The sequence below is a fragment of the Patagioenas fasciata genome, chromosome 2, assembly GCF_037038585.1.
Source record: "Patagioenas fasciata isolate bPatFas1 chromosome 2, bPatFas1.hap1, whole genome shotgun sequence".
Lineage (NCBI taxonomy): Eukaryota > Metazoa > Chordata > Aves > Columbiformes > Columbidae > Patagioenas > Patagioenas fasciata.
This window is the reverse complement of record NC_092521.1, coordinates 62150061-62177400: the sequence shown is the minus strand read 5'-3', so window position 1 is coordinate 62177400 and position 27340 is coordinate 62150061. Positions and strand designations below refer to the sequence as shown.

Here is a 27340-nt window from a genome sequence, read left to right as displayed (position 1 = left end):
TAATTACATTTTCTGTATTTTGACTACTAGAATAGATAACACAAAATGATGTAAACATTTTAAAACGCACAAATAATGCAAAATGACTTCTGTTATGATACAAGGCAAATGCTGGCAACTGGCAGCATTTAAACAGCAACAAGAAACAGATCAGCTGAAGTACTCATTTATATAGCATAGTATATAGGCAAATGCTCTGCAAGCTTTTCCATACTGTAAGACAAGAAAAAGATCAATTATATATACTCGAACCTTTGAAAGAATAACTAATCAACAGCATTTGAAAAGTACCTTTGCATACCAATTTCCAGACAAAATGTAAGTATAATTTTGTTTCTTGCTGAGCATATTGCTCTAATTTTTGTAATATTTGCACTGGTTTGTACTTCTTCTATTACATATGAGAAAATTACATGTTGTTGAAGTGCCCACTTCTTTTCAAGCACTGGCACCATTAAATTTGAGCTATGTTAACAATTGTCATTCAAGAAAAAAAAACCAAAACAACAGTTGTCATTGCAGTAGGGAAAAATCCTGCTTTGAAAACTGAGGTAAATAACAATACAGCCACACCAATATAAACCTAAAAAGGTTTTCAGTAAGTGCATAAAATCCATTGTACCAGCTCCTTTAGGAAAAAAGTTTTGCAAATGTATATCCAAAGCAAGTGTCAAACTACAGTTCTATATTGTTTGAGTTTAGGACCTAGTGTGACATTTGATTCTCATTTTCCAGGTAACATAATAATATTCACTTATAAAGAGCAATTATGGGGCAAGAAACATCTAGAAGTATATATCTGTAACTATACCTTCAAGTAGGTCATTGAAGATAACATTTATGCTAATAAAATTACTCAAAGAGCAGCTATACACATTGTGCATGAACTGCTAAAGAATGGCATTATCTGTTCGTCTTAAAAAAATCTTTTACAGAGCAATTTAATTTCTGAAAATGGAAATTCATTAAAAATCATAACAAGAATTAATGAAGCTTAAATCAAATCCAGCCTTCAGATTATTCCCCTAATAAAAAAATGTACTGTTTATTTTCTAACCACCTGACTTGACATGGAAAAGTTATTCAGGAATGTTTTACTGATGAAACAAAGAGGCCCAGACATTGTTTATAAGAATTAAATATAATTGTATAATAAAAAGACAGACCTGAAACTTCAAAATAACTTGGAAGAATGATTGTGTAAGCAAGTGCTAGGACAGACATAATGTGATTCAAAAACTAAGCAAATAGCCTAATTTTCAAATTCATTAGAGGCTTCTTAACCTAAACTGTCTGGAGAAGTTGTTGATACATGGGTTCACTTGACTGTATGTCTTTAACCCTCAGTTTTTCATCCAGAAACAGGTATCAAAGATGTGAAATAAAAAGAATAATATTCACAAAGCTCAGAGATCCTCAAGTATGTTAAGGCCCTCTTGGGAATCCAAGGGAGGAAAGAAGTTTAGATCACCAAAGAACCCAAAAGACAACTCAAAACTGTATGGTTAATATGCAAACATACATTGCTGTATTTCCACACTTGTATTTGCATTCTGTTTACAAGGTTCGGATTTAGGGCATTCAAGTTAAATGTCTGCCTTTTTACACAGAATGAGAAAGAATTATCTCCTTGATAAACCTATGATACTATGCTCAGCTTTATTCTTCCTCTTCGGTTTTCAATTTTAAAGCCCTCAAAATATAATCAGTTGTGGTGCTGGAGGAACTTCAATTGCAGAAATCTGTTCACATGCTCTTAACCAGCCAAGATCAGGCAGCCAAACCACATTCTTGAGGTTACAAGAAGGTAAGAGACAGGATTTTAAGAAACACATATGATTTCCATACAAATATTTACAAATTTAAGTTAAAACTGTTTCTTCACAAAACCAGTTCAAGCTATTATATTCACACAATATCTTAAAAGGTGTTATTTTAACCTAATATTTCACATCAAGAAAGCATTTGAAAGATGGCTTTGTTGAAACTGTGGTACCATAGACTTCTAATTAGAAGAGAAATTCCTAAATGTTGGCTTAGGGCAATCCACATTTTAGAAGAAACATTTCAGTAAATCTCTAGCCCTTCTGTACAAAACTGCTGCTAATTTTTACCTAACTCCAGCTGTGTGGATCCCCTGCCATCATCTTGTGTTCATACTATATCCTTACAGTAGTGGCAGCAATTCCGTTCATGTAAAATAATATTATTACTATATGTGATGAATTTGTAGCATCTCATTTGCTAAATGAAATTTGGCAACTAAAAGCAAAGGTCAGTATCATATGACAACCCAGGAGCAGAGCAAGAGGAAGAGCTCTGCAGATGAGTGGAAAAGGCTTGGAAACTTCAGTGCTGCTATTTTGTATATGTCTGTTTCAGCACCAATTTTTATAATGATACAAATCCATCTTTTAAATACTTTTTCTGGACTAGTATATACTCTTCTTTGGAAGCTCCGCTCTTCTGATTGGTCTTAGAAGCCAAACTTCCCTTTCACAGCAGTTTTTGACCTTGAAATTATAGGATGACTTCTATTATTGAAAGACACTGAGACTTCTGTTTTAATTTGACAGCAAATATAAAATAGCTGAGAAGAACCTACAAACCTCTTCTGAAAACTCTGTAATGATGCAGGTCTTTATTTAAATTGAACAACTATTCTAGTCTGACTCGTGGGATAGTTTTGAGCACCAGATTTACAGTACTTACATTTAGCTGTCCACATGTGTTGGATGCCAAACTCCTGTTAAATTCAATGGAAATCTAGTAGCCATACCAAACAGGCTCTACAGAGCCCACTCAGCAGCAGATATCCTGCCACCCCTACCCCACAGGCTGGGCACCTCAGCAGCTTTACGTGTTCCACTGGCCCAATCAGCATGGCCTTGAAATAGAATGATGTACCCAGCACAGTCCAGACCTCTAACTATGGGGGCAGGAGGGAGGTATCTCAAACTCATGCTTAATATCTATACACTGTTTTTATGCTGAAGAAAAGCCTGAGTCCTTCCCTAGAGAGTGGAGGACTGTCTACACGTAGGTAAAAACAGAATGAATGAGAATGATTTAGTATTGGAATCACATGTCCAAGTTCTTAAAATGTTAAATACTTCTCTCACATTGCTTTATTAACATATCCACTATTTTCACCAGCAAAATAAAGAAGAAAATTTGGATTATGCTGTGATTTCCTGGACAACTTAAGACGCTGTACAATCTGGCACATTAATCATAAAAACTGACCCTTTTTGCAAGATAATTGTAAAAAAAAAGTTTTTACTGCCATGAATTATAGATCCAAGACCTTCCTGTTGACTACATCATTGAATTCCATTATAAGACCTTCTCACCCATAAATGTTGCTACACAGTAAATTTGAAAACTTAAAAGTAATTCTCAAGTGTTCAAATGAAAACATGCACTCTGAATGCATGTGTAGTAATACATAATAAAGACATTCAGAGCAAAGCTTGTCAAGGTCAAAATTGTAGGCCCAGATCCAATTGCAGAAGTTATTTTAGCTCTAGGTTTTTTTTTTTTTTTATCACTGACCCCAATGAAGAGCCTATACCAATTGGATTCTTAGAAATCATATTTTAAGTGTTTTATGGAAGACACTGTTTCCTCTCTAGGACTTAAGCATCACCTACCACGATCAACGTTCCTGTGGTATCTAACTCATAAAGAAGAAAAAAGTTAGATTTTTTTTTTGTTTGTTTGTTTAAGAAAAAAATCAAGTTCTGACCATGCTCAGAGACACTATTTCTGTTCATCTGTCCTCAGTGAAAGTCACAGACTTTGGACCTACAGATATCTATGCTGAACCACTAGAACAGATCACCTCTGCAGAAGGACTGTGCCTGAATTGCCTGGCTGGAAGCAGGAGAGGTGAAATGCTAAACCCAGGAACTGCTGAATAATGGAGTACGAAGGCTCTATATGGGAAGTTTCCATCCATACAATGGACTTCCTTTAGGGAAAGAAGACAACTGATATATATGGTCACCTGAGGAAATTTATCCACGAAAAGAACGGAAGGACATAAAGTGCATCTCTGAAACAAAATGCATATTTGGCTACTTGTTATCACTTATGTTGAAGCCAAAAGCCAGATTAAAAGGTGCACTGTTTATATTTTCCTTCTTTATTGCTGTTTTTCTATTCGTTAAGCACAATATGCATTTTTTATGGTGTGTCTGTGTGACTCTCTTGCTTACATCAATATTTTCTTCTGAATACTTCTATTTGTCTTTTAAACAGTTAACTGTATAGGCTACTCCTTCCTGCACGTTTAACTACCAATAACTTGTGACAGGCGTTTGGACAATCAAACTGGGGTTTTTCATATGCCATATGTATCCTAAATATTTAAAGGAATATTCAAAGGAAAACCTTGTTCTATCCTGCAACACTATTATCAACAACCACCCACGATGTGGGTTGAAATATCTGGTCACAAAACTAAGTCGATTCATTTTGTTTGACAGACCATTTTGTCCTTGAATTAGATTTTAGCACCACAAAAGCTTTTAGCCACCCCATTTCCTGTAATGATGTTAAACAATACACACAGCTTCACTTTAATGGTTTACGGTTTTAACTTCAGCTCAGATTAAAATGAAACTCAGCAGCACAAAAAACAGGTTTATTTTAGTCTGAAAGAAAATGAGCCAATCAAAATACACATTTATGCCAAATTCTGAGTTTCACTAAGTACAAAATGCCTTTGTATTTAATGTTGTTTGCTTCACAAAAAATCAAAGCTTTATTTGCTAGTGTCCAATAAACCCAAGAAATCTTAGCTTCTGCTACCTTCTTATTTTGCTCTAGGAGCCATTTGTTCAGTAAAGTGATGCCTTTGGAAACAGGCAATACCATTATCATGATGCAAAAGAGTAGAAATTATTATAAATGTGATACCATTTTAATAAAGAAAAAATATTTAAAATTTGTAATGAACATACCCGGAGTTTTCTTTCAGTATTCCAGAACATCCTAAATAGAAGGCTTACTTCTTTTGGCTTTCTTTAATTTTAAATAACCTTCTTTCTGTGAACAAAAAACAAACAAAAGGCAAAAAACAGTGAAGCAAACAAAGCAGTAATACTAAGCTAACAGCTCAACTAAAAAGCTATTTCTGAGTGAAATGATTAGTTGAATGATATGAGAAGTAATTAATAGAAGTTTCTGTTTTCCAGCATAAATATAATTTAAAGTATGCTTGTATGTACGGTGGGTAAATAATTATAGTCAGAGCCGTTTTGAAAATACCCTTTTACATGCTGGCAGTCAGGACTTTCAAAACCAACTGATCACCTTGGGTGTCCAAACATGAGATAATGACAAAGGCTTAGTCCTCAGAGAAGTGTTTGGTGGTTAATGATGACATTTGACATGGCAAGTTTATATGGAATCATAGAATCATTTTGGTTGGAAAAGACCTTTAAAATCGAGCCCAACCATTAACCTGGCACTGTCAAATCTACCTCTAAACCATGTCTGTGAGAGCCTCATCTATATGTTCGTTAAACACCTCCATGGATGGTGATTCAACCACTTCCCTGGGCAGCCTGTTCCAATGCCTGACAATCCTTGCCGGGAAGAATTTTTTCCTGAAATTCAATCTAAACCTCCCCTGGTGCAACTTGAGGCCATTTCCTCTTGTCCTATCGCTCGTTACTTGGGAAAAAGAGGCAAACACCCACCTCGCTACAAGGCCCTTCAAACTGATCATGTGTAATGAGACCTCAAATGGTCACATGGTTGAGGTGAAATACAAAAGGCAAGGGGACCTGGGTGAAAAGCGTATTAAGTGCATGCAATTTTTCCCCCTTCTGGCTTATCTTCCAGAGTTATTGCACAGTATTTCCAGTTGGCTGTTATCACAAATAATACATACATATCTAAGTAAGAAAATACACTTGTACTGAACATTGGAAATTTGGGACCTGTTCTTTCTAATCCACCTAATTTCTAGATAGTAAAAACATGAAGAAAGTGGTTGTAAGGAGAAGGACACAAGATATAGCTGAGTTTTAAAGAAATGAGTTTTAAATAACTCATATTAATATTTAGAAACAGAAGTGTAGCACAGTGGTACATAAAAGAAATATTTTAAAATAATGAAAAAATATTTTAAAGATGATTTTAAAAGTACACACTACTATAACAGAGAGGAATCCAGAGAAAAAAGTATTAAAACCCCACAAATGGTATTAGGAACCCATATAATCCCTGCTGTCCACCCCTCTAGCAAAAGAATAGCAACTGAAATACATTAAATAATTAAGAGAATACACCTTTTAAAAGCCCAGAAGGAATTCCAAATAGCCTTTTGGAACTCATTTCTACGGAATGCTGCTGAATTCAAGCACTTAATCACAGAATGTTAGGGATTGGAAGGGACCTCGAAAGATCATCTAGTCCAATCCCCCTGCTGGAGCAGGAACACCAGATGAGGTTGCACAGGAAGGCATCCAGGCAGGTTTTGAATGTCTCCAGAGTAGGAGACTCCACAACCTCCCTGGGCAGCCTGTTCCAGTGTTCTGTCATCCTTGCTGAGAAGAAGTTTCTTCTCAAATTTAAGTGGAACCTCTTGTGTTCCAGTTTGAACCCATTACCCCTTGTACTATCATTGGTTGTGACTGAGAAGAGCCTGGCTCCACCCTCATGACACTCACCCTTTATATATTTATAAACATTAATGAGGTCACCCCTCAGTCTCCTCTTCTCCAAGCTAAAGAGACCCAGCTCCCTCAGCCTTAAGATGAGACACTTACAGAGCCAATAAGAATGCCCATAGTCATATTAGAGAGCATAAAACCGCTTTCTGTAGAATTCAAAAATCTGCTTCAGAAAGATATTTACATTAGGTAACATCATTCAACATTTTCATTTTAGTAGTATCTTTTGCAGGAGATAAATATTTCAAATGCACATTTGAAGTAATAGTAACATAACCAATGGTTTATTTTATCCAGAGTGGTCTCAATAAGATTTCTTGGTTTCCTCGCTTTAACTGGAACATGCTAAAATGAAAAAAACTTTCCTTTTTATCTCTTCATTCAGGTCCTTGTAGATTGGATTAAGGGGTGTACATGTGTGGGTTTTTTACCTGTCTTTTTCTGGCACCACCTTTCTTTACAGATATTTCCAGGTTGCTCTCCTTGATTGAGGAAGCTGGTTTTGAGGTCAAGGTTTCACATTTCACATCATTCCCTGTAATCATCTTAAAGTACAAAAATGTATATATTCATTAGCAAAAAACCCCCAGTATCGGTCTATTTGTTAATATTATCTACTTTTCAAAAGGTGCCCTCATAACACAAAGTTGAAACAACCTACCAAATTACCTTTTTTAGGTGAAAAAAACAATAAGCACAATAGATTTCATCCATGTGCCAAATCTGTGGGATAGCATCCTCATGAAAATTCCACTGAAACCAGCCCAGCTGTTTATTTTATTGAAATGCAGACAGAATCATAGAAAATTTAGGTGGCAAAGTACCTCTAGCGGTCATCTAATCATAATTTTTCCTCAAAACACAGCTAATTTCAAAGTTGGATCACATTGATTTGGGCCCCATTCAATCAAGTTTTGAGAGTTTGAGAGGATAACAACTCTACAACCTCTTTGTGCAACTTTTTCCAGTACTTAGCAACTCTCACTCTGAAGATTTTTTTTCCTTATGCCCAGCAGCAATTTTTCCTTTTGCAACTTGTGCTTTCAGTGAAATTGTAATTAATCGTAATTATAATTACACTTGTATTTGTCAAAGTTCCGCATTTGTCAAAGTTCCATATTTGTCTAACAGCACAATGCCTTACACACACTGCAGTCAGCACTACACAACTGACGAGGTTTGAGATTCCTTCCAGGAGCTATTCATTAATGTGGTGTCATATGAAGACAGGCCGAACACCAAAAATCTCACCATGTGAATTTCACCTCACACATATATTGATAAACTGTCTTAAAGGAAAGAAAACTAATCATTTCATCTTAAAAGTCCCAAATTAAAAAAAAGTGTGTATCTCAGACAACACAGTAGATCACATTCCCTTTCAGGAAAAAAAAAAAAAAAAGCAGCAGTGGCTGCAAACATTAACTTATCCGGTAGAAATTTTAGAAAACAGTATTTAGAATTATGGCAGAACATGATGAAAGTCATGCTTTTTATTGCTTAACATCACCAAATTTGTGAGAACCAGTGAGAATAAGCCCTGTTATACACCATACCTGTTCAAAGTTAGATTTGGAATGATGACTAGTTGTCTTAGCACTACAGTCCTTAGAATGGCAGGCTGCTTTATTTCCTTCATTTTTGGCAATGCACGTTCTATCATCTAAGACAGAGTCATGAATATTTAACTCTGCTCCTCCATTTGATCTCTTTGTTTGTTGCTGTGATAAACCAAAGCCTGTCATTTTGTTGTCTGATTTACAAATTTGCAAAGGTACTTTCTTTGACTGAAGAACTTGCATAGTATTTTGACTTGTGGACTTTTTTCCTCTTCCTGCACTGGAAGCAGGAGATGCACATGTATTCAAACTCAGATTGATGTTCGATTTCTGAAGCACTGACCCAACATTCTTAAGAAAGGAAGGAGAATTTGCCCTTTTATGATTGACTTCACTTGAATTCCCACCTGAAGCTGAGTTATCAGAAAGATGAGAATTAGTCGTTTGTCCACCAGACTCTGTTTTCCATTGAAATACAGGTATACCATGTTTTGCATATGTTTTCGCATTTATTACCTGAAATATGCTGCTATGAGCAGGATTTTTGACTGACATATTTTGAACTGGCTTGTAAACCTGTAATATGCTGGATTTGCACACACTCAGCATAGAAGGGGAAACACCCATATTTTTAATTGGTGAATGCCTTTCAGCTTTTTCTCTTTTCTTCCCATCCACTTGATTTGAGGTCTTCCCATTCATTTGCAACAACTTTCCTTTGAAAATTGGTATAATTTTGCTGACTTTTTTGGGTGGGAGTTCAAAGGCTGAATTTACAGGCATTCCTAAAGACTTCACAACTGGTAACTCTGGTACTCCTGGTATTTGCCTATCATTCATTGATTTCCTTGTTGCTTCGATGCTAACCTCTTCCGTACCCTTACGGCTACTCAAAAAAGCGTGTGTTTCTGGCTCTTTGATCAAATGCTCCATCCAGTGGCTGCTTTCCATACTGCATGATGAAGAATTAGGCAAAGTCTGTTTTCTTGGAGGAGCCTCTGTTAGAGATACTACACAAACCATCTCACTCGCCAGTTTCATATGCTTAGATTTTATTTCCTGCAATACAACAAGAGTTGATAAATTGAATGAACTGGATTAAAATATCTGATAGTGTCACCTAATGCATCAGTATATTATATCTACGTAATACACATCACAATATACAACCATACATTTTCCTGTTCTGAATTAGAATGAACTATATTTTTAAACAATATTTTGTTGTCACTATAAATGAAGATTTGTTTCCTCCTCCCCCTAGTTCTTTGCTTATAAACTGTGCTGGAATATCATATTTCTCAGAAGGAAAGACTTAAATGACTGTCATTATCTTGGTTTAGTGTTTTCCAACTGGGTAATGTCTACCCCTTTTGAAGGAGTCTGCAGAGAGTTTGACTAACAGGGCTCCTTGTCTCTTAAGACTTCTAAGGGCATCTGTATTATGAGCGAAAGGCAGTTTGAAGGTCTATAAAACCCAGAGATGACAAACAGGAGCCATTCTAGCTTTGATCACTGATGAGACAAACAGGAACTGCTTTCTGAAAGGGGATTATAGTATTTTACAATCTCTGCAATTTCTGTCACTATTCTTTGCTCAGAATTAATTACTTCATTTTTTCTTTCACACACTACTACCAAAGAAATTTGATTCTCAGCCTTTGTCATAACCTCAGATTAAAGTAGTTTTGATTGCTTGCCTCCTTTCCATGACCAGCTATGGAGTAAATCTTACAGCTTGAGTGCTCTTAAATGTGTAATTCCACTGACCTTTTTACTTTTTAAAATTAAATTGTAACAATAATCATAATAATAGTTGTAGTTATTATTATTATTATGGAAGAAAGTGTAAATGTAAAATAAGGTCTACAGAACTGCAAATATTGACAGCAACTAATTAACACTAAGTCAAATTTTTTAATGTATTTGTGATGTGAACAGTATAACAATGGCAAATAGCAATATAATATTTAATTACACATTTAAAGTTAAATGATTGATAGTTGTTTGTCATGAAAAGTATAGTTTCATACTCTTACTGCGTTCTGAATGTAATAAAGACCACTTCATATCATGAAAAAAGTACATGCCATGAATATGTTTATAAAAAAACCTTACACGCACCAGAGCCCTGGAGAGTTCCTGTGTAGCATAAAGTGCTTTACTTGTCATTTTTACTGGAAATCCACATAGATGTGAAAGATTCTGCTTCATGTCAGAAAGAAAAGAGTTCAACACACTTTCTGAATCTGTTCTAGGCAAATACTGCACCGGCTGACTTCGAATGCAACTTAAAGGGTATCTGAGTAAGTGTTCAGGGATATATAGAAAGTTTCTTTACTTTTCCAGAATTACGAATCATCTTCATTAAGAAGAAAGTAGGAACATGTCTAAAGCTTTTTCAAAAAGGTGAACAAAAGCACTTGCTTCAGGGACTGAAGCTTATAAAGTTACAGGACTTTGACATGATTATACCACACTAATCTACCAGAGTAAAGTTCACTCAATATAAGCAATCCTTAGTCCAGTCTTTCCTAGCAGGAAAATTATCTTTAAAACAGATATTTGTTGGCCATATTTTTACAGGAATTTAATTATTCCTTTTACATCACCAGTTAGAGTAGCATTACCATATTTACAGAAGCTGTGAAGCAAACTGATCTATCTGACTTATTATTATTCAATACAAGGACAAAGAGACTTGACTAAATATTTTGTTCCAATTTGCCTAGTGAAACAATTCTTCACTAACTTCTATGAAATTATAGAAGAAGAAAATGGGGCACTTTAAAAAATGAAGATTTAGAGCTTCGCTAGAAGTGTAGTAGAGGAAACATAACAAAAATGTTCTGAAAGGATACGTAAAGAACCTTTCCCCTATTGGTTTGAAGTAAACACTGAAGTATATTTTTTTCTCTCCAAAATCTTCTGGAAGAATATATCCATACTTTAAAAAAACACAAACTTCTATTACAAGTACAAACTCAATAGGTACACAAAAGGAAAGGGAAATAAGAAAGCAATGAATACTGTTTCTTACCAGATTCTTCCAGTGCATCTGAAATTCTGTATATGATCGGAAAGGAGATTCTGGAGGAATTATGTGGCTGATGCTTATGATCTGACCCATTTTCATGCTGTGCATAGGTAAAGAAGGGATGCTTAGACAGAGTGTCATAAAACTCAGCTGAAAATATACCAGACTTTTAAGAAAAAAAAAAAAAGTCTTATTTTTGGCATTCAAACTATTTACAGACTATTTTTGTGTTTTCTGGATTAATAACCTTAGCTCATAAGTTTATAACAGAACAATAGAAATATTTCCTGAAGTATAGAAAATAACTTGGCATCTGCAAGTCTAACCTCTCTTGTCTGTAATACTCACTACCAGTGAATGTAGAACAAGAATAAATGTATCATTACTTCTCATATTTTATGATGAAAATCATAGATGAAAATAGAGATAGTTTGTGGCAAAGGTGGAAATATGTTTTTTTTTAATTGACACTTTCTGCTTAAACTATACCTGAGAAAAAGTAATACTCTTGCATATAACAAAAGTAGCAGAGTGAATAGTAAAATTGAAATATTTAAATGTGCAAGTTACGATTCACTAATTTTTTTTTCTCATTTTCCATAACATTGAGATCATAAAAGTAAATAAGCAAGATTCCTGAATGTAAACCAGATTGTAAAACAGAAGTGTTCTTATCACTAACGTAAAATTTACTGTTTGTATGGCAAACGTTCCAGGAAATGTTTGGTTCTGCTGAAATGTAAACAGACTCCTACCTTGGCAAAACATAGCACCAGTTACTTAATATGGAATGTTGGTGAATAACAGTATTTTCATTGCTGTCAAACAGTTTTAAGGTGTTTGCTGAAATATCAAAATCTTCCAGCTTAAAACAGAAAAAAAAACACATTTGCAAATACTTCTACAGCAGTACAACATCAAAATATTCAAAAATAATTGTGTATCACAGTATATTGAACCTTATACATTATTATTCTTTTATCAGCTTTCACAGATTGATTATTTCAGAAGATATTCCCACTTCCAAAACTTAAGTACAAGTTTCAAAGTTTATTAGTAAAGTGAGAGTACAAAAGGAACTTCTCAAACTAAGAACTGTCTCACTTTCATGTGTATTTTTCGAAGTTCAAATTAGAAACCCACGTTTGACAGTCCAGTAGCTGTGTATGCCACCTTGCCTAATCAAATGCAAACATCCAAGCAACAGAATTAACAGGACATACAGTTTCACCCTGTGAAAAGTCAAATAACCCCCCATATTATAAAACATTTGACTGTAGGGCCAATCAAACACTGAGATTTGAGAAACATTTTCTCTCTCTGTGGTCTATCAGGGCTTGCACTTATTTACTGACAAGAAAATCTAGCCATTTGTGGTTTAGGAAAGTATTAAAATAATCAAACAGATAATGAAGCCACATCATGACAGCTTCCATCACTGCTTTATGTCATTTTGGAACTGGATTCCTATATTTTTTTCTCATTTAATGTTTAAGCTTTAATGCTTTCACTGTCCAACTAGGTCACAGAAGAAATCCTATTCTTCTATTCTGACAAAGAAGAGTTCAGATCAGAAATAATTATTTCGGAAAAAATCATCAAGACTAACATATATGTCCCTGTACATATTCAAAAAAGGTGACACAGCTGTCAAAAAGTATGGTACTTTTTCAACTTCAACCATAAATTTATTAATTATGCTTAAAAGCAATATAGTCCAGGTTGCTGCAGTATTTTGGAAGCTGCACAGAAAATGAAGCAGATTCCAGAATAATTACATACAGGGACTTTAAACACAGTATGTATCACAGTAAGTTTGTTCGGGATTGGAAGGGACCTCAAAAGATCATCTAGTCCAATCCCCCTGCTGGAGCAGGAACGCCTAGGTGAGGTCGCACAGGAACATGTCCAGGTGGGTTTTGAATGCCTCCAGGGAAGGAGACTCCACAATCTCCCTGGGCAGCCTGTTCCAGTGCTCTGGCACCCTCACTGAGAAGAAGTTCCTTCTCAAATTTAAGTGGAACCTCTTGTGTTCCAGCTTGATCCCATTACCCCTTGTCCTATCATTGTTTGCCACTGAGAAGAGCCTGGCTCCATCCTCGTGGCACTCACCCTTTATATATTTATAAACATTAATAAGGTCACCCCTCAGTCTCCTCCAAACTAAAGAGCCCCAGCTCCCTCAGCCTTTCTTCATAAGGGAGATGCTCCACTCCCTTAATCATCTTTGTGGTCCTATGCTGGACTCTCTCCAGCAGTTCCTTGTCCTTCTTGAACTGAGGGGCCCAGAATTGGACAAAATATTGCAGATGTGGTCTAACCAGGGCAGAGTAGAGGGAAAGGAGGACCTCTCTCGGTCTACTAACCATCCCCCTTGTAATACACCCGAGGATGCCATTGGCCTTCCTGGCCACAAGGGCACAGTGCTGGCTCATCATAGTCATCCTGTTGTCCACCATGACCCCCAGGTCCCTTTCCCCTACACTGCTCTCTAATATGTAATTTCCCAACCTATACTGGAACCTGGGGTTGTTCCTGCCCAGATGCAGGACTCTACACTTTCTCTTGTTAAATTTCATCAGGTTATTTCCCGCCCAACTCTCCAGCCTGTCCAGGTCCTGCTGGATGGCAGCACAGCCTTCTGGCATGTCAGCCACTCCTCCCAGCTTAGTGTCATCAGCAAACTTGCTGATAGTACACTCAATTCCCTCGTCTAAATCGTTAATGAATATATTGAATAATATTGGCCCCAGTACTGACCCCTGAGGCACTCCTCTAGATACTGGCCTCCAACTAGACTCCACACCATTGACTACCACTCTCTGGCTTCTCTCCTTAAGCCAGTTTGCAACCCACCTCACTATCCTGTTGTCTAGACCACGCCTCCTCAACCTAGCTGTGAAAATGCTGTGGGAGACCATGTCAAAGGCTTTACTGAAGTCAAGGTAGACCACATCCACCGCTCTGCCATCATTCATCCATCTTGTTACATTCTCATAAAAGGCTATGAGGTTGGTCAAGCATGACTTACCCTTGGTAAAGCCATGCTGACTGCTCCTAATAACCCTCTTATCCTTGATATGCCTTGAGATGGCACCAAGGACAAGCTATTCCATTACTTTCCCAGGGACAGACATGAAGCTGACCAGTCTATAATTACCTGGGTCCTTCTTCTTGGCCTTTTTGAAGACTGGAGTGACATTTGCTTTCCTCCAATCCTCCCATTTCCCAAGACTTGGCAAAGATGATGGAGAGTGGTCTAGCAATGACTTCAGCCAGCTCCCTCAGCACTCGCGGATGCATCCCACCTGGACACACGTATTTATGGATGTCCAGACTATTTAATTGCTCCCTAACCCAGTTCTCATCGACTAAAGCAAACTCCTCCATTGACCTGGCTTCATCCGGGGTCTCAGGGGTACAGGGCTCCCCAGGACAGCCTCCAGTAGAGTAGACAGAGACAAAGAAGGCATTCAGTAATTCTGCCTTCTCTGTGTCTTCTGCCACCAGGGCACCCACCCCATTCATCAGTGGGCCTACATTGCCTCTGGTATTAGTTTTATCTGCTATGTATTTGAAAAAGTTCTTTTTGCTGTCCTTGACTCCTCTTTGCCAGCTGTAATTCTAAGGAAGCCTTGGCTACCCTAGCTGCCTTCCTACATCCTCTAACAGCAGCCTTATATTCCTCCCAAGTGGCCAGCCCCTGCTTTCATGCCCTGTAAACTCTCCTCTTCTGTTTGAGCATACCCAACAGATCCCTATTCAACCACACAGGCCTCCTGGCTCCCTTCCTTGACTTCCTACGTGTGGGGATGCTCTGATCCCGAGCGTGGAAGAAGCAATCTCTGAATGCAATCCAGCTCTCTTGGGCCCCTTTTCCTTCAAGTAGTCTTGCCCATTGGATTTCCCCTAGCAATTGCTTGAAAAGGCCGAAGTTAGCCCTGCTAAAGTCCAGGGTTGCAATTCTACTTGCTATTCTGTTCCTGCCACACAAAACGCTGAACTCCACCATCTCATGGTCACTGCAACCCAGGCAGCCCTCAGCCTCGACCAGACCCTCCTTGTTAGTGAGGATGAGATCCAGCAGTGCACCTCTCCTAGTCGGCTCCTCCACCATCTGCATGAGGAAGTTATCATCAATGCACTGGAGGAACCTCCTGGACTGTGGCTGGCTGGCTGAATGGTCCTTCCAGCAAACATCAGGGAAGCTAAAATCACCCACAACAACCAGGGCCTGTGATTGTGAGGCCACTCTCAGCTGCCCATAGAAGGCCTCACCAACTTCCTCAGCCTGATCCGGTGGCCTGTAATAGACACCTACAACAGTATCACCCCTGCCAGCCTGCCCCTTAATTCTGACCCATGCACTCTCAACTCACTCCTCATCTGCTCCTGGGCAGAATTCAGTACATTGCAGTTGCTCTCTCACATAGAGAGCAACTCCACCACCACGCCTGGCTGGCCTGTCTTTCCTGAAAAGCGCGTAGCCATTCATGACTACATTCCAGTCATGTGAACTGTCCCACCATGTTTCTGTAATTGTCAGCAGATCATCATCTCCCGACCAAACACAGGATTCTAACTCCTCCTGCTTATTCCCCATCCTGCGCGCATTGGTGTACAGGCATTTCAGGGAGAGAGCAGAGCACACCAATTTCTCCCTAGGGGCATAAGAGGCCACCCAGTCCTCATCAGTTTTAGAATGCTGCCCCATTGGGACAAGTCCAGCTACAACTCCATCCCCCTTCAAGCCTAGTTTAAAGCTCTCCAAATGAGCCCAGCTAATTCCTGCCTCAGCATCCTTTTGTCCCTGAGAGATAAACCTTTCCTGCCTAATACAGCACTGACAACTTACTTGTAGCTTCACTTTTAAGATGCTGCTCAAAACTATCTATGTATTTCAGTGAGCCAGTGAGTGGCTTCTAGAAAACACTGCTAGAAGAAAATCTAGAATCATAAAGACAGTTCACTACTATATTCTGTTAGCATTTTTGAAAGGTCTCTTAATTAGTCTAGAATCTCAGTTTTACAATGCTTGCTAGAATGGATCAATATAGATATAATATGGATGTTATGCACTTATAAAAGATGCAGATTGTCAATGAGTAAGATTACTATCTTAATACAATCAGAAATAAGTGCTTCTATCCCCATCATGCTAATTGCAAGTCACCTAACAGAAAATAACATAAAAATCAGTAAGACAAATACAGGCATACAAAATCGTTTTATACCTCAGCGGGTGGCAACCGAATCGAGCAAGGCTCCACACTGATGCAAAGCTGTCTCTCTGATACATTGAGATCTACAACTAAAACAGAAACAAAGCACAAAGCCCTGTTTTTAACCACAGTTCATCTGTTAGAAAGCTAACCCAAATGTTTATTTAAAGTAATTGTTAGTCAAAATGCCGCATTTGAAAATCAAAAGGCTAGACTATCTCAGCATGAAAATTGAAGTTAATTGAATTTTAACTATGAAAATTTAAAATAATAATGAATTACTATCCAGGCGGTACACTTTCCTAGGAACACATGGCTGTCCATGCAGCTGGATGCTTGATACTTATATCCTAGATACACAAACACCCATTTTCAAATCAAATTGAGTTATTATAACCATTAGCTGTACTGAGCCATCTGATCCAGTATTATGTACCCAGAACTGGTCAATAGGAAAGACTATATGTACAAGATAAGCATATATTGACACATCCCCAGAACATCCACTCAGCTCTGAGCAAGCTGTAGTGCAGGGACTGAATGTATTATGTTCCTCAACATATGTCCCTGTCACAAATTTAGCCTTTGATATCCCCAAATGTAATCTTTAACTTTCATGCTAGATTAAAAAATTACTTTGTAATTTTTGCAATAGCTAAGCAGCATGCTTTGTGACTTAACTTTTATGAACAGCAAACACAGTTCATACAGGAGAGTCACTTTAGCTCTTTTTCCTACCTATTATTATAGAACTTTCACATCAGTTGCAAGACTCATAATTTGAGGCAAGTGCATTTAATTGTAATAATTGTAACTTTAAAATGGCAAATTTCAATCTATGGGTGTAGATTAATAGTAGAAAAATTATCTTTTTTGTAGGTAATTTTTCAAACATGCAGTTGAGCTGACAACTATTATGTACAGAGCATCATCTGCCACCAAGTGTACTTTGACAGAGATTATTTCAGAATGAAATACCGAAAATACATTGTGTTGGTAATATCAACATCAAGCAGTACGAAAGCACATAACTATGCATTGCTCTCACAAGTTTACCATGAACAGAATTTTATACTTACCAACAGCATTTTGCCTTCCTGAATGAGACAAAAATTCTTTTCCTTAAATAAAATAGATAGATATTATTTTCTAAACCATATGCCTAACGTCTCTATGCAAAATAAAGAAAAATCACACAGTTTCATATGTGTGTGTCTTTAATGCTGAAGGTTTGTTCCTTTTACGGAGAGAAAAATTCCTCTATCAATTAACTTTGTGCTGATTCATTAATGTCTTATATTAAAAAGATATATAAAAGTATATTGGTGGACAGTAATTTATACATCATTCGTTCCCCCCAGTAAGGAATTATACACAGAACTATGATTAATTGACTAACAGTTAATAAATTTCTCAGGTTCAAAAGCCAATCTGTATGATATTACTACATATTTTGCCATCTGTCATGAGTTTTGCCCAGCTTTAGCAACATATATGATGAAACAAGCTGCACGTACCAGGGTCACATTGCTGTTAGTCAATATCTTTCACTGAACCCAGTTTTATATCAGCTATCATCTAGCCCTCTACTTCTAGCTCCTATTCCTGAATAAGTTCATTTCATTCAGAGAGCTATATATTCTGAAGATAATTAAAACAAGGTACTGCTAATATTGCGGCTGGAAATATGATAATAATATAAACATTTTTCTCAATGTATATTTGGAATGATCTATACCATTGTTCTGCCTAACAGGAACATTAGCTGAAACACATCTGTTTTTCCATACTTTGGTAATTCACATACATCCTACACAGTTAGCAAAGGGATGTCAGACAAAGGAACTGCCATCTAAAAAGACAAAGCTTGGTAGAAGATGGCCTGAAAGAAAAACACTTCTGCATTAGAAAAGCATGTAAACCATGTGCAAAAGTAATACCAATGAAAACATGAATCTGAAAAATGGGCCAAATTTTTAGAAGACATTTGCAGCCCAGTGGTATTTGGTTTGGAAATTGTTCATCTTATATGTTGCATTTAGTGGACATAATTATTTCACCTATTACAAACATGAGGAGGAAGATGAAAAAGTGAATGATATGTTAATTCAGATTGTTAACTTGAATCACTGCACTTGGACAAAGGAACAATCAAAATGCAATCAAAGAAAAAAATCATAGGATGAAAGAATAATTGAATATAATAAATGAAATAATGATGGAAATGAAATAATCATGGAAATTAAATTATTGAAAATGATGCAACAATAAAGAACAGAAAGCTAAATGCTTGATCCCTGATCCAGGTGAGTCAAATACCTTGCACCAAGAGATGACCAGCCTTGTTCCACCTGGGAGCTAGTCTTGCTGTAAGTGTGTAGGAGAGACAGGTTTGGAGAATGGCTGGACTAACTGATTGTGGTGCTTTCAGCTAATAACATCAGTGAAAAAAGAACAATACATTATTAATAACTTAACACATTTTTTAAAGGCTTCAATCAAAACTTAATCAAATATACTGCTAATGCATCTTGGAGCCAAATCTTAGTATATGTTACACATCTTTACTTTTCATCTACTTAGCTGCAAGAGGAAGCTAGCACAATATTTGATGTACGCATTTAGATTTCATGTGTCATCAAAGCAAGGTGCACTACAATTCATTTAATGTTTTCACAGGGCTGGAAATAGACTTGAAGAAAAGATTAACTGAACTATTTGGAGTACTTTACCAGATGCACATCTCTGTCCAGACAACAGGCACAATATCCAAAATTTATATATATTAACTCTACTGTCAAGCTCCAGATCAGACACATTTTCTTCCAATCACAAGAAAAATAAATAAATGTAGCTTTGTTCACCCAGTAGTACTACTTACCTGACTGCTTGCCTGTCCTGCATAGCTTTTTATTGACAGTTAACATTAGTCAAGAAAAATAAACTAATTACAATGAATTAAAAAGAGTTAACTAATACACCTCCAAGAGACTGTCTCTAACAAGATCCTGCAAGGATCTGCTTGCAGTTCATGGTTATTAAATATACTTCATACTACTAATCTGCTGGTGTTGGAAAATCTAGTGATGGCAGTTCAGTTACACATATCAATATAAAGCAGTTTTGTAAGGTAAGCATATCTGAACAGTGTACATCTTAATAAATCAGGTATGCATTTACATTTCTTAGAACAAAGATAAAATACACCCAACTGCATAATGGTTTAAATATGTGTCAGCTGTTAAGCTCATGGGTTCAACTTCTTCTCTATGATTTCAGTTTTTTTTCCTGTGATTGTCCTATACAGGCTGGATAAATGCAAAATGTGAATGGGAAGACAGTTCAGCTGTCTGAGCACTCCCATTTATGGAACCTATAGGGCACACAGAGAGGGGGTGTCACCAGCAGGGGAGCTGCTGGTCTTTGGCCCACAGGGCAGGTCTGTCCTTGCCTCCAGGTCAAACCCCAATGCCCCTTAAAAGCATCAGGATCTCACTGCAACTGAGACATCTAGGGAAATTGCTTAGGAACTTCTTAAAACTTCTGACTGACAAAGTATTCTTACTATACCCAGATTCACAAGAGGCACTTTGTCTATGGGACAGACTTTTTTACCCTGGAATTGGCTTCTGTAGTGCAAATTGCATGCTCTATTGTAAAATACTCATCTCTGGCAACAGCAATTGCAGACAAGTGTAACAATCTTAAGAATTGTGACATCTTTCAGCACTTACAGTAGCTCCTTGTCTCTCTATGTAGGCTTGACATATTCCTGATTTGTAAAATGGTATCTAAAAATAAATTTAAAAAAAATCAAGTGTCTGAAATTAAGGGGTGTTTTAGCAAATCATAAATTAAATTTTGGTCCATCAGTGACTTTGCCTAAGAAAAACACGCCGAAGAACAGTTAAAGCAGACACCATATTTTAAAGGAGAATAACTAAAATTAGTTCAGGCATTTGTCGCAGTGTAATTTCATTTCCAGCTGAAGATACATTAACAAGCATGCAAAAAACTGCCCAAAACATAATCGCAGAGCTCTGCCCCTGCTGCTCCCATTGTGAATTGGGTGGCATCTTACCAATTGAGTTCATTCTGCTCCACAAAAGCACAAAAGGTTTGCCATCTGAAAAGGTTACTTCATCAAAAGAGTAGAAGATAAGTTGTCATCTACATTACTAATGCACAAAAATAAAAGTTGGCTTTAAATGACATAATTTTACTTATCCTTTATCCTCAAACAAAACACTTCTTAGAGAAACACACACATGTGATGGACACACTTGATACTTAGCCATACCTTGGTTCAAGCTGACCAAGAAGCAACAGGCCTCATGTCCTTGGGGCGAACTTGTGAGCTGGAAGCCCCTGGCTCATGTATAATACAAGAGAGTGAAGGTGTCTTAAATTTTGAATGGTGGTTTCAAAACCCAAAAGTGCAAGATAACCCAAGCACAGAACAACATAACCAAAACACAGAACAACATATGAGAGCTACAATGAAGACATCTATCTTGTCTACACTACTGACTAGCAGCTGACTACTTCACCCGATAAATATTAGCAGCAGGATGGGTCCAGTTTGAGTTCTCCCTGACAGGCACTTGGACCACACGCCAGGTGACGCTCCCCTCGAGCAAGGACGACTCTCAAGGTTCACAATTCCTTACTAAGAGATCGTTCCTTACCCAAGGTGGAGAGCTCCCTTACCCATGACAGATCCTGGATAAGTGACTGACAGATGCTGAATATTACAAAATATTACTAATTGATGTGGCTACCCAGATATTATAATCATTGTATGGATAATTCCATTAGACATGAATGGCGGACCAAGTCTGAGATGGAGATTGGATCCAGCCACACCTAGGCTCCAAAAAGGAGTTTAGAAAGCAAGGGAGTGCACTCTGAAGCTCATGACTCAGTGGGAGGGTCCTCTTTACTCTTTGTACCTCCGGTCTCTGTGTGAGTCATTATAACTCAATTTTCCTTTTTATGTGTCTTCTGTGCAGTAATTAATATGATGAACCTTGCCATCAAACTTATTGAACTCTGTCAAATTATTATTTTACCTCAAGAAAATATATTGCTGTTTCTCTCTTTTGAGTGAGGTACATTCTGCTCATCCGCAATGGTATGTAACTACATATACTTATTTACACAGTGATACTGACCGTCATTACAACTGAAATTTGATTTAGTGTTCCAATAACAGGTGCAGAAAGGATGTCTTGATACAGGAATAGTAACTGTCTATAAAAAAAAACAAGTTCAAAAAAATATTTTTTCATACCTGGTTTTCTCAGCTTAAATTTATTTTCTTCACCTTCTGCAAACATAATACATTCCATTTTCAGTTTCAAGTGGTTCAGTATAATATATCAGACGAATCCAAGTTATTTGCTCTTAACCCATCCACAGTGGCCTAGGACAAAGACTACAGGCCTTGGGCACATTAACAGAACTCTCCAGAAGTGTTCCTTTTGGCAGTATTTCTCATTTCTTACACTTCCTATTAAAGGGAATGACATAATTCTCAAGAAACACTATGGACCGTACTTATGCTTTCCAAGTGTACTTTTTGCTGACACTCAACCTACATAGAATCATTTTGGTTGGAAAAGACCTTTAAGATGCTTGAGTCCAACTGTTAACCTAATTCCATCAAGTCCACCTCTAAACCATATCCTTAAGAACCTCATCCACGTGCCTTTTAAACACCTCCAGGGATGGTGACTCAACCACTTCCTTGAGCAGCCTGCTCCAGTGCTTGACAACACTTTTCATGAAGAAGCTGGTCCTAATACCAAATCTAAACCTCCCCTGGTGCAACTTTAGGCCATTTCCTCTTGTCCTCTCACTTGTCACCTGGGAGAAGAGACCAACACCCTTCATGCTACAACATCCTTTCAGGTAGTTGTAGACAGTGATCATGTCTCCCCTCAGCCTCCTTTTCTCCAGGCTAAACAGCCCCAGTTCCCTCAGCCGCTCCTCATGAGACTTGTGCCTCAGGCCCCTCACCAGCTTCGTTGCCCTTCTCTGAACTTTCTCCAGCACCTCAGTGTCTTTCTTGTAGTGAGAGGCCCAAAACTGAACACAGGATTCAAGGTGGGGCCTCACCAATGCCAAGTACAGAGGGACAGTCACTTCCCTAGTCCTGCTGGCCACACTAGTTCTGACACAAGCCAGGACATTATTTGCCTTCTTGGCCACCTGGGCACACTGCTATAAAACAATACAAGAGCTCAAAAGATGTACCTAAAGCATTCCAACTTTACAGGTGAACACAGATTAATTTTAACTATTTATTAATTTCAAGCAGGTGGCCTTGTTAATTTCAGCTGATGACATTTAAAACATAATAGAAATGTATTTATTTTTTTTCCCAATAGCCAGCAAGACTCCCTAAAAAAAACCAAAACCAACCAACCAAACAAAACACAAAAAACCTACCATTATTTTGAACAATTTTATACTGTTTGCTGCTGCTGATAACTATTTTGCTGATTTTATTACAGTTAATTCTAGTACTGCTAATAAAATCTTTGAATAACAGCCACCAACAGCTTCTGAAAATAATAGATCTCAGAACTCTTTACCTGCAAATCTTTATTTGTGTACTCCTTGTCTCAGCTTCTGGTATCCAAGAATTCAGTGTTACTGTAGTGGCACAGAGTTTTTGTAACTCTGGCAGACTGACAAAGAAAAGAGACTGGTGCCTGGTGTCATTCATGTTATACTGTTGCCCCAACGTGCCACCTGGATCTTAAAAAGAAAAATTTAAATTCATTTTTGTATGGCAGATATTTGTTTACAGAACTTTAAAAGTATATGCTATCAGGTAAATGAATAATCTTCTGATTAAGATTAGGTAAGCAATATAACATGAACTGGTCAACAGATAGTTCTATACTTTTGCTATAAATACTGCATTATACTTGAAAAAATAATTATTTACAAGAGTCCAAATATTCAGAGTAAAGAAAAGGACAAAAGCATCCTTTCCATCTTCTTTTCAGTCTAGATTGAGGCTGGAACCTATCTGGGATGAGGAATCACTCTGCAATTTTGGTTCCCTCCTGTCTGGCAGGAAGTTTAATTCCCAGGAGCTCAACACCTATGTCCTCACTAAATCATACAAAAACCATGGCTGGCCTGTTGGAGAGAATGAAAGCCACAGAAACATGGAGGCATGCTAGAAATCTTTTCCTTTTTCTCCACACCAGGCTCTCTAGTGCTACAGGGAACTTGCAGGCTCTCTGCTTAAATGTCTCTCTTCTCAAGTGGCAGGTGAACACTGTATTCCAACCTATGCAGAACTGAGTACAGTCTTACACCAGACTGAAATCTGTACTGATCCAGAACTGCATTCAGCTATATAATTAATAATGAACAAAGACAATTTGTTCTCCCATTCTTGTTCTGAAAGGAGAAATAAATTAAGAGCAGCATTTTGTCTTGGAGGGAATTTTTAATGCGTACACTCCTACGTATTTATCAAAAGATGAGAGAAAACATATCTGGCACCAGGAGTGGAATGTGATTAGTGGTTCTACCAAAGCTGTCTCTCAGATCCTAAGCTTTGCCTTATAACAGAAATTATTGGCTATATTTTGTGTTCAAGAGTATGAAGTAGTTCGGGGCTCAGGCCAGAATCATTATCTGGAAGTGCACATGACCTGATACTTCACATGAAGTTAGAATACAGAGTACATGTGTGTTCACTGCCATACTCCTGAGCAGATGTGTTGCAACACCAGCATTTTTGGAACTTCCTAAAAAGCACCAAAAAGACTCCAGAATTTCAGACTGAGAATGTGATCCTTTCATGCAATACTAAAAATTGAACGTGAATAATACTGGAATTATGGCTGTTATCCAGCCTATTGTACAATCCTATGTACTGCAGCACAGGCCAGGCTCAGTGTAAAGGAATCAGAATATTTATTGAAAAAAAAATCTAATATTTCATTATTTAAAGAAAATACACCTTTTCATCACAGTACCTTTTTCATTCAAAGTGTTTCAAAGAAAAACGAGCAGGTAGAAAGTCTGCTTGTCACGAAAAGCCAGGAACAAACAATGCACACCAGAAAAAGCTGGTTTAATATTAATAGATCTCCCTGCTTCAAAACTTAAAAGCCTTTTGGGAAATCATCTTACCAGTGCAGTGAATATAGCAATAAGTAATTTGTTTCTGAATTTTATGAAATCACCAGGTATTCGCCTGAAAAGAAATTCTGCAAATTGTGATCCAAAAATGATGAACTGGAAAGATTTTTTTTAGGAACAAAGTTAAAGACAACTTTGCTGTTCTGAGTTTGCTTTCACTTGCTTACAGTGTAACACATTAAAAAAAAATAACGTCACCCATATCCTAGAAAAATCACAAGATCAGTGTTTTATAACTGTAATTTAAAATAAAATGTTTCCTTGTTTCTTGCCCTTAAGGAAAACATATTTGAAGTTTTTTCTAGCAAGCATGAAAAGCAGATTTTTTAAAATGCCAGTCAAGATTCTCTCTTCATCAGAGAATTCAAAAAGCTGCAGCTTAAGGGAAAGGGCCATTGTAAACAAATGAGAAAAAAACCCAACCTTGTCCGTTTGCACACATAGAAAAGAAAGCCTGAGTCCTCAGCTTTCATAATGTTTAAAAGAATCCTAAATTGCCACCTGGGGATATTTGTGGTGAAGATGTTGTAAAACACATGCTGCAACGCTCCAGTGATCTGCTTGCTGTTTGAGACCAACTTCCCTGTGGGAAGCACTCACTGTGTTCAGCGTGTCATCTTAAAAGCTAAAGGGGCAGAGTGCTTGCAAAGACCTTCTCCCTTCAGGGAGAGGATAAAGTGGGAACTACCAGTTAATATAGATCTTCCAGTTGTAAATCATAGGAAATGAATGCAACTGCCTGCTGTATAAGCAAAACTTAACATGTGTGGGAGAAATTACATCTTTAAATGCTGATAATCACACCACAAGAACTTGAAACCACCACAAAGCTCCTGCTAAGCTGAAGAGGACATCAGAGAATGGCTACTGCTCGATTTGTGTCAGAACAGGCAGGTAAAACACAAGAGCTTTGTAGCAATACTTGTTATTTTCAGTGATGACCTTGTTAAAACTGAGTACATCAAGATATGTGGGGCAGCAGCTACTCTGCCCATCAGGCTGACTGTAACAAACTAGAGATCATGGTGGCATTCCATGAGGGAGTAAGGAGCTGTCTTGCATGGTGATACCCTGTTTCCCCCAAAATAAGACCTACCCTGAAAATAAGCCCTAGCATGATTTCTCAGGATTTTTGAGAATGCTTCAAATATAAGCCCTACTCCAAAAATAAGCCCTAGATACAGTTCATTAAAAAAGTCAATTGAAATAGTGTCCAGGCAGCTATACATGTAAAAAAGTAATAAATTTTGAAGCAAAAATATAAGAGCCTGTCTTATTTTCAGGGAAACAGCATAAAAAACAGCACAGGCATCAGGTACAAAAAAACCTACCTAAGCACCACCTTCAAGGAAAGGGGTCTTGGCAGGTCACATTGGGTAAATGTTATGCCACTTAAGTTACGGTGTAAACAAACTCCACAAAAAATATTCAGCACATAATCAAGCCGAAGCGTGTACAACACAAGGCCATTGAAGCTGAGGCGCCCAAGGAGTGTATGAGCATGATCCAGCACCGGCTGCACAGTACAGGGCGTTGCCCTGAATAGGACAGTGCGGCCCATTCTGGCTCAACAAGCAAACAAAGCCATCAAACCCATCTGAGACCAGAGCAGAGAAACTAGGTTTTACCTTGAACAAAACTGCAGGAAAAAGGGGTGGGCAGTGGGTGAAAGGGCGTCACCAAGCGCAGGGGAAGATACTGCTCCCTGCGCCCTCAGCCCGCCCGGCAGCAAGGTGGGTGTGAGGGTGAGGCTGTCAGAGCGCAGCCCCGGCTCGAGGCCCACAGCAGAGCGCTCCCAGAGAAGGGCGGGGGGCTCCTGCGCCAGCCGGGAGGTTGAGAGGAGCCGTACGCAGCAGCCCCGGCAGGCAGGGACGCGCCTCAGCCCGCCCAGCCGCGCTCCCTCACAGGACTGGCACGCCGCGGCACTGCCGCGCGCCTCCCGCCTCTGGCGCGAGCAACAGCCTCGCGCGGGGAGAGGGCGGGGCCGCGCACAGCGCGGCCGCTGCTGGGACCCCGCAGGGCCCCACCAGCGGCTGTTCGGGGACACCGGGGTGTGCGAGACTTGCCCGGCCGGTCGGAAAAGCGGGCAGGGAAGGGCACGGTGGTCCCCGCCAGCACGGGAGGTGCCCGCCCGCACTTTCCGCCGCTCCTGCGGAGATAAACCGGCAGCAGCCGCCGGGATAAAAAGGAGGCGAGAACAAATCGTCAGCTCGTCGCTACGCGGCCCGGCACACACCGCAGCCAACCACTGGCAAAGGTGACGAGCGCTGGGGTAACCTCCCCTGGCAGCACGTTTCACAAAGCTGTGTGGGAGAAAGCCGCGGGTTCAGAGCCCGGCGACATCCCACAGGGCGCCCGCGGCCACCCCCCCGCCCGTAAGACGCCCACCCGCGGCACGTGACCAGTGGCGGGTCACGTGAAGGGCGGCGCTTACACCCGCAGCGCGGAGAGAGGGCAGAGCAACAAGGCCGCCGATTCGCCTCACAAGTCCCGCCCCCGTGGAGCCATCTCGGTCACCAGCCTGACGCCTTCTTTGAAAGGCGTTCCGCTTCGCCAATGAAAAACCGGCAAGGAGGTGGAGGGCGGGCGGAGCGGAGGGGGCGGTGGCGGGCGGCGATAGGCTTGCGGGCGGCGATAGGCTTGCGGGCGGCGATAGGCTTGCGG

At 38.8% G+C, this 27340-nt stretch overlaps 1 protein-coding gene across 3 annotated transcripts; it reads right to left on the bottom strand.

Annotated features, from left to right (window-relative positions):
• C2H18orf63 (chromosome 2 C18orf63 homolog) lies at positions 1-27261 on the bottom strand. Of its 3 annotated transcripts, none has more exons than XM_065831982.2 (15): positions 26305-27261; positions 23104-23269; positions 21679-21757; positions 20239-20295; positions 18824-18935; positions 17584-17625; positions 16517-16593; positions 12038-12147; positions 11286-11382; positions 11107-11192; positions 10370-10547; positions 8243-9304; positions 7118-7231; positions 4968-5052; positions 1-2513 (listed from the first exon to the last, which is right to left on the bottom strand). In XM_065831982.2, exons 2-14 carry the CDS (start codon positions 23235-23237, stop codon positions 4999-5001), a joined length of 2202 nt encoding a protein of 733 aa, XP_065688054.1. In that variant the 5' UTR covers positions 23238-23269; positions 26305-27261; the 3' UTR covers positions 1-2513; positions 4968-4998. The 3 variants fall into 3 exon arrangements, with proteins under 3 accessions (XP_065688054.1, XP_071660398.1, XP_065688056.1); XM_071804297.1 differs by having other exon boundaries at positions 1-1790; XM_065831984.2 differs by lacking the exons at positions 10370-10547; positions 11107-11192.
• Between the last annotated feature and the right edge of the window lie 79 nt (positions 27262-27340).